Source organism: Nestor notabilis, unplaced genomic scaffold (genome assembly GCF_000696875.1).
Source record: "Nestor notabilis isolate BGI_N333 unplaced genomic scaffold, ASM69687v1 scaffold14176, whole genome shotgun sequence".
NCBI classification, from domain to species: domain Eukaryota; kingdom Metazoa; phylum Chordata; class Aves; order Psittaciformes; family Psittacidae; genus Nestor; species Nestor notabilis.
The window spans coordinates 79,969-87,219 of record NW_009931567.1 but is presented as its reverse complement, the minus strand read 5'-3'; the positions used below and the strand labels follow the sequence as shown (position 1 = coordinate 87,219).

Sequence of the window (7,251 nt, the reverse complement as noted above, 5' to 3'; positions counted from 1 at the left end):
CAGCAGGAAAATGCAGTGATTCAGAGGGGGGTTTACTGCAGGCCAAAGCATTTGTGCTGGCTGATGAGTTAACCCCTGCTGGGTTTGCATAGCCCGGTGCTCGCAGGCAGATTTGAGGACAGCAAACTTCTAAGCTGAGGGCTGGGGTGATGGTGACTGAATGGGTGAGTCCCAGACCACCAGGCTAAAGACTCACCTGGGCTGAGAGCATCTGCTTTGGCGAAGCTGTGGCACAGTGCAGAGGAGGAAAGAGAGGACAGAGAGAAGGGCAGGAAGGAGCTGGCTCATAGCAATGGGCTGAAGAGCTCTCCTGGGGTGGGAAAGGCTCCCACCTCCCACTAAGGTCACATCTTTACATTTTCCAAGAGGAAATATTAGTGAGAAACGGTGCTTTAAGAACAGAATCTGCCTCCTGACACCCCTGGCTGTCACTTACGAGGGCTCTGGGGTTCTTGTTGTTTTTGTAAGTCAAGACAAAGACATTCCTCTGTTTCTTTACTGTCTCTAGGAGACACCCCACTGAATTCTCTTCCAATTCCACACTGACACTGAGAGGAGCTAAAGGGCAGTAACCGAGAGGCAACATCTGGAACAATCAATGCAAAAAGAAAACACCCACAACCACCAGCCCCTGTCTCTATCTGCTGGTGAGCTGCGGAGCCAGCACTACCTGTTTACTTCATGTCTAATGGACTTAAAGCCAAAAATTGGTTTAATGCTGTCTTAAGGCACCTGCTCTAATATCATTACATTTTGCCCAATCCAATAAGGAGTGCAAATCCTCCTGTAGTGCTGAAATCTCACCTTGTGCATCATTATATTGCTCTGGAGGAGAGCCCAGTGCTGCACAGACCTGAGCGTGAGGGGCTGCTTGTGCCCCACAGAGGACCCTCTAGACCTGGTGTAGTGGAAGGTGTCCCTTCCCGTGGTAGGGGCTTGGAACTGGATGAACTTTAAGGGCCCTTCAACCCAAACCAGTCTGGGATTCTGTGATTTAGGATCAAAACTTCCCTTTTGACCACTTAGATAGTTCCCATGATTTACAGAGCAGAGTTTTAAGGCTTCTTCCCCACTATCAGCTGATCTCTCCCCTCTCCCTCGCCTGCTGCAGCAGTGGTTGTTCATCACTTCCTTTCCAAGCACACACCAGGCAGCTCCCGAGCGATCCTTCTGGGAGCTGTGGTACAACAGCACATGAAATCAGCAGCAGTTTATACTATTTGAAAACTGTTTTTCTGCTTCACCTCCAACAAAGTTGATTGCATTTTCCATTTCACCTCCTTCACGGCTTTTCTCTCTTCCTTAAGTGTCCTGTGACAGGGAAATTACCATGGCTTCCCATTTAAGAGGTGGAGGGAACAACTGAGATAATCTAGAAACAAGGTTGTAACAGGCATCCCTGGACACAGAAGAGGGCTCTCACCACACCAGGTTGAGCTGTCAAGCCCTGCTGTAGCCAGAGACCCTCCTGCAAAGTCCGTAAATCTAAATGAATAAATAGTTCCACTGAACACAGAGGGAGTGTCCCTACTCCTAAAGGGCTTCACGGCTCTCCAGGTATAACTGATGCTCCAAAACCAAGTTAAAGCCCCTTCCAACACTACTGTCATGCTGCTGGAGGCTGCATGGGGAGGGCAAAGGCAGCGACCTCCTGGCACAGGCTGAGCCATGAGCCTGCTCCCACCCCACGGCTGCCCCTCAGCCTCAGCAGCAGCCCCAAGGGCCTGCCAAGGTCCTTGGCAAAAGCCTCCTGGCAGTGTAAGCAACACAGACGGTGAGATTCAAACCCTCAGTCACTAAAAGCCAACTCTCCGGCATTTCCTCCTACCTCCCTCTTCTGAGCAACGCCACCAGCTCCCTGCTCCGCAGCCTCGGGCCTCAATCTGGGTTCAAGACAAACCACAGAGTAAGAAAACTGAGTTTTCAGCAACACATTCAGTGCCTGTACTTAATCTGGGCTGTGATCACCACAGCGTAGGATAAAAGAAGTATCAAGTAATTTAATGACCCTACTTGTTGTCCAGATTTCACACTGTACATAAACCCTCCCGGTTTCCCTTCCCTCCGTGCCTGGGCTCTGACTCAACTTGTCTGACTTGAGGACTTAATCTCATGAAAAGAACTGCCAGTGTTACAGCATAAACTCATTCTTCATAAAGGAAATGCTGACTGGTGTTATAGGAGCTAATTAATTTTACAGCCACAGAAGTCTACAGCCCCTCCTTTTCATCTCACAGAGAAAGAGAGAGAAAGAGAAAGAGAGAAAACAAGAGAGCAATTGCTGTGTAAGATGCAAGTACGATTGGGTATATTGTGCTAGTCAGGATGCAAGTGCAGTGATCCAAGTAGCAGTACTGGTAGGCATGCTCAGGCACCTCTGAACTGTGTCCCTTAATGACTGAACAGTACAATTATTAATACATTAATTAATAATATAATTAATTGACAGTAAATAATGACGTAATCTGGTTTAGTCACCGTGCACCTCACGCTCTGTTTTCCAGCTGCCATCATCCCCGTGGCTGCCGCGTGCTCAGGGGAGAGCACACAAGTGGTGAGGGGTGAACCTGCAAACCTGAGCTCGTGCCCGCTCCGGCCCCAGGTCCCTGAGCACTGCCCAGCACTGTCCCTGCGCCCGTCGGTGTGTGTCTGCTCTGAGCTCAGGGAGTCTGGCCAGGAGAGTTTCCAGAGGACACCTCAGAACACAACACAGGAGATCAGTAGAGAGGAGAAGACTCATGACAATGGAGAGACACAGCAAACCACGGAGGTCACAGCTGGCCCAGCAAACCACTGCCGGACCAGCAAAGCCCGTAGACAACAACAAGGCAAGGCAGAAAGCAAAGAGCTCCTTCGACTCCTGCAAAAACCAACCCACTGCCTGGGCAGAGCAGGGACCACTCTGCCTGGAACTGCCCATAGCCACGAAGCGATGAGCTGGCTCAAAGCCCATTTGCAGGCCTAGTTGTGCCATGGGTCTTTGGTAACGAACTGACGTGTCTACGCCTTTGCGACGCTTTGGACAACCTGAAGAGTGACCACTCTGACTTCCCCTCCGTATTTAGCATTTCAAAACCTTAGCTGCAAGAGGTATTGCCAGAGACCATGAACACTGGCTGTTTCGCTGGTTGAGACTCTGTAATATCCAGCATGGCATTTATTAGTTGGCTGTAGCCTGCCTGGGTGGGAAGATGAATCTGACATTAAAGAGATATAAAGTCTTTACTGAGAAACTTTATTTCCTAGAGCTGATGCTATTGTGCTGTTCTTAAAAAGTTACAGATAGCCCCAGGAAACATGAGTGTCCCCCTTCCAAAAGCAGGATGGGGTAGATCCCTCACCTTCTCCGGTGTTTCAGCCATCCTCCTTTCTCTGCTAATGGGAGGCTCTGGGAATTAGCAGAACCCCTACACATCTCCACACTCACTCCCATTGCAGCCTGAGAGAAACAACCGAGAGAGATTTCTGCCCCCAGGGACAGCTTCTGGACACCAGACCGGAGACACGAGATCAAATTCATCTCTGGTGCAATCCCACTGGCTGCAGCCACATCAGACCAGAGATGAATTTGGTCCACAGATACATTAAGAAAGGATACAAAGCACAAACGGTATTTGATATATAAAAAGAGAGAACGGGGAGGGGGATTCAGGGGGACGCTGGCTCCTAACCCAGCAGGACACAGCCCAGCCCGCTCCACCCTCACATCACCAGGCAGGGTGCGTGTTGCCGGTTACCTTTTTGCTTACTGACTTTCTTTACTGTCATTGCCGCTTGCCGCTTTTGATTCTCAGAAATCTCAAAGCCTGGAAGAGGGAACACGGCAAACACAATTCAGAAGGTTGCTCACAAAGCCTCTGTCCTTTGGGGAGGGGGGAACAGGGTCTGCACTCTTTGGCAAACACACAGCGCCCAGGGAGGCAAAGCAGCCCCCGGAGCTGTGTGCACGGGCAGGTATTTGCCTGAACAGCCAATCTTCCTTGCGGGGACAGGCCTCTTTCTAATGTCACTTGTGCAGGGGCTGTGTGAAAAGTAAGGTGAGACCCATTATTATTTATAAAGTATCATAAATAGGCCGAGTACTTTACAGCTGAGCAGCACAGACGGAGCCTGAACTGGCTCTGGTTACAGTCACCTCATGGGCTGATGCTGAGGGAAGGGCATGGCTGGTACGTCTCTGCTGTCGCCACCCTCCTAAGTGAGGTGTGCTTAACCAGAGCAGAAGAGATGCAGCCAGGAGACTCTGAGGTCAGATGGCCAATGACTTCTTCCTCCCAGACTGCTCACAGTCCAGGCTTGAAGCTATGGGCAGAATTTGTTTATTGAAGGCCAAAACTAACTGGAAAGAGACCTGTTGATGACTATGAGAGCAACCAAGGACACCTGAACAAGGCTGAACTGTAATTCTACTAGCAAAAATTGGGCTTCTCCAAAAGCTGGGGCTAAACTAAGCAATACATTCTCCTTTCAGATTCATTTCATATTCCTCACCTATCTTTTCATCTTCTTTTACCATCTTCCTTTCTTCTCTGAAAGCTCTAATCCATCGTAACTTATCCTCCAGTTTCTTGGTAAAGAATAAGTGCATTTCCTCAGTCTCCTTGTTATGAAGCTTGAAGGCATTCTTCATGCTGACATTGAAGTCATCATCTCTCCCATCTTCTGTATCCACCACTTCATATTTATCCAAGTCTATGCGACCTTTGTAATACAGAATATCTCTCCTTATCAGATCCTAGAGAGAGAAAAGGAGAGATAGTTGATCATAAGATACTTACAGAGCTTGAACTCAGCAGGGAACCCATGGTGAATCCTGGTCAGATTCTTCAAGCCTCATCTGCTGTGATGACATTTCTTGCTGCCTAAACAAACAGGGTGGATCATGGGCACAGAGGAACAAAATACAAATCCTCATGCTGGAAATTTTGCTCACAGGCATGAAGAGATGCCTCTGAGCAGGTAATGGACTTCCACAACAGGAAACCCTGTTCTATAGGATGAGCAACCGGGAAGTACAGGGCCTGATGGGGTTCCTGTGCTGCAAACCAGGCTGAGGAGAAGCAGAGATCCTGAGGAACCAGCTGGGGCCTGTTTTGGCAGAGCGACCATCTCTGTTTTGCAAACACATTCTCATAGAGACAGGTCCTTTCCCCTTGGAACCATTCCCCATTCAGACACAACTTGCTGGCAAGCAAATCACCCCGATTCTCAGGTCGAAGAACCCCCAGCCTCTCTCTGTCCCATTACACCTGGATTAACCTCTTGATCCAGATTACACCTTTTCTTTTCCCCCTCATGATGTTTACAACCAAACCCCCTCATCCCCATCTCCTCTCCCAGCTGACTATTGCTGCCACACTGGTGTAGGAGCAGCACTGGCCCCACATCTCTGTGTCTTTATAGGAACAGGTAACAAAACCCGACCATCAGGAACACAACACTAAGAGCAGGATGGCCACAGAAGGTGATTCAAGTTAAAATGCATACACACACGTTTAAAAAGCCAAGTTCAGCAACGCACCATCAGGATTTCCTACCCCTGCCCACTCTCAGAAGCAAATGTTCAGGCTTATTACATTAATTTAACAAATACCTACTTATTTTTGAGAGTGCCCTGAAGATAAACGCCAGGTCAAAGGATTCATTTAAGAGGAAACATAAAATCAATGTACAGTCTTTATTTACTCAAGTAAGATGTAGCAGTGAGGTTTTCTAAAGCTAAGCTGCAGGTATTGGTTTAAACAAATCATTAAGCTTGCAAAATAAATGGTACATCATCGTTTTTTAGCCAACTTGCTCATGGATCTGCCAGACAACATGAACCACCACGAGACAGGCTCTGGGCAGGAGCCTGCAGCCTTTAAAACTGTCCTTCCCACTGCTGAGAACCCCCAGACCACCCCCAACCAGGCTGTGGGGTGAGCAGCACACAGGGACACCCTGTGCCCCCCTGGCTTCCAGACAGTTCAGTCCATGTCACAGACTAATAACTGTACCTGGGCCACATCCTTCGTAATGACCTCGGCATCTCCTACTCCCACTTCTCCCTTCGTCCCCTCTTCCCACTGCTCAATGAATAGACATTACTTCCCAACTGACCATTTTGACACCCGTAGAACAGGAAGCAGAATAATTACTTGATCTGTGGATATTTTATCACTTATGTTCCTACAGCTCTTAAAGAATAACATGATTACTTTTATATACTTACACATTACAAGGCCAGGCTGGATGGGGCTTGGAGCAACCTCCTCTAGTGGAAGGTGTCCCGGCGTGTGGTAGGGGGGGAACTGGATGAGCATTAAAGTCCCTTCCAACTCAAACCATTCCATGGTTCTATGATTCTACTAACTCCTCAGCAAAGCATCTTCAAATGCACTTGTCTTTCAATAACATTTAGGAATTCATCTGGGCTGCATGAGAGGTACACAGCAAACAAGGCCTGCTGCTGCTCCTGGTTGTCCCAGGAATAATGTACAAGAGAATGAGGAAGGAGTTATTAAGCTGTAGGATTCACCCTCGTTTATATGCTGGCTCTGTTAGTACAGCATTACATCTTACCCTGCCCCTAGCTATGCCAGGCTGACGAGTGGCTGGTTTACACTGGCCAGTTCTAACTGTCACACAACATTATTTATTGTAGTTAAAGCAGATAAGAGCAAGGAAATATAAAGAGACAAAAAAAGACTTTCCAAAGCTGGTCAGTGGGGAAAGGCCAAAGAAATGGAGTTGTTTAATCTAGAAAAGCCATAAATAAAAAGGAATGTGCTATTGATATTCCAATATGTGAAAGCTGCTTCTCTTCTACAGAGGCTGGTGATCAATTATTCCCCATTTTGATTGTGGCTTGGCTTAATTTACCACAAGGGAGAAGAGGATGAGATGCTTGGAAAAAGATGTTTCAAGCTGTAAGAGTCCTTCAGCACTAGAACAGGCAAACCAGGGCAGCCCTGGGCCGGCACTCCGAGGAGACTGTCAAGCATGAGGTTAGACAAACATCCATCAGAGGTACTTAACCCTGCAAAGGGAATGGCAGATCTCCCGGGGCCTTCCCAGTGCTGCGCCTTGGTGATGGATCCGGGAGAGGTGACAGATGGAGCAGACCACGGGGTGAGAGCAGGTGGGGTTGGATGGAGCTGGGGGGTGCAGCCCCAAAGTGCAGAGCAGGACACGAGGACCTGCAGCCTCTGCAGGCAGCATCCGCAGGAAGGAAATGGATGCATCTGGGTCAGCTGCACTGATTTGTCTAAA

General features: G+C 48.5%; 1 protein-coding gene across 1 annotated transcript in view; it reads right to left on the bottom strand.

Annotated features, from left to right (window-relative positions):
* Positions 1-7,251, bottom strand: part of ARHGEF9 (Cdc42 guanine nucleotide exchange factor (GEF) 9) — a 51,320-nt gene that overhangs the window by 5,926 nt on the left and 38,143 nt on the right. Inside the window, exons 7-8 of the mRNA XM_010015979.1 lie at positions 4,492-4,735; positions 3,738-3,806 (exon numbers count right to left, since the gene is read on the bottom strand). Coding sequence (XP_010014281.1) covers positions 3,738-3,806; positions 4,492-4,735 — 313 coding nt within the window. The remainder of the gene's footprint in view (positions 1-3,737; positions 3,807-4,491; positions 4,736-7,251) is intronic.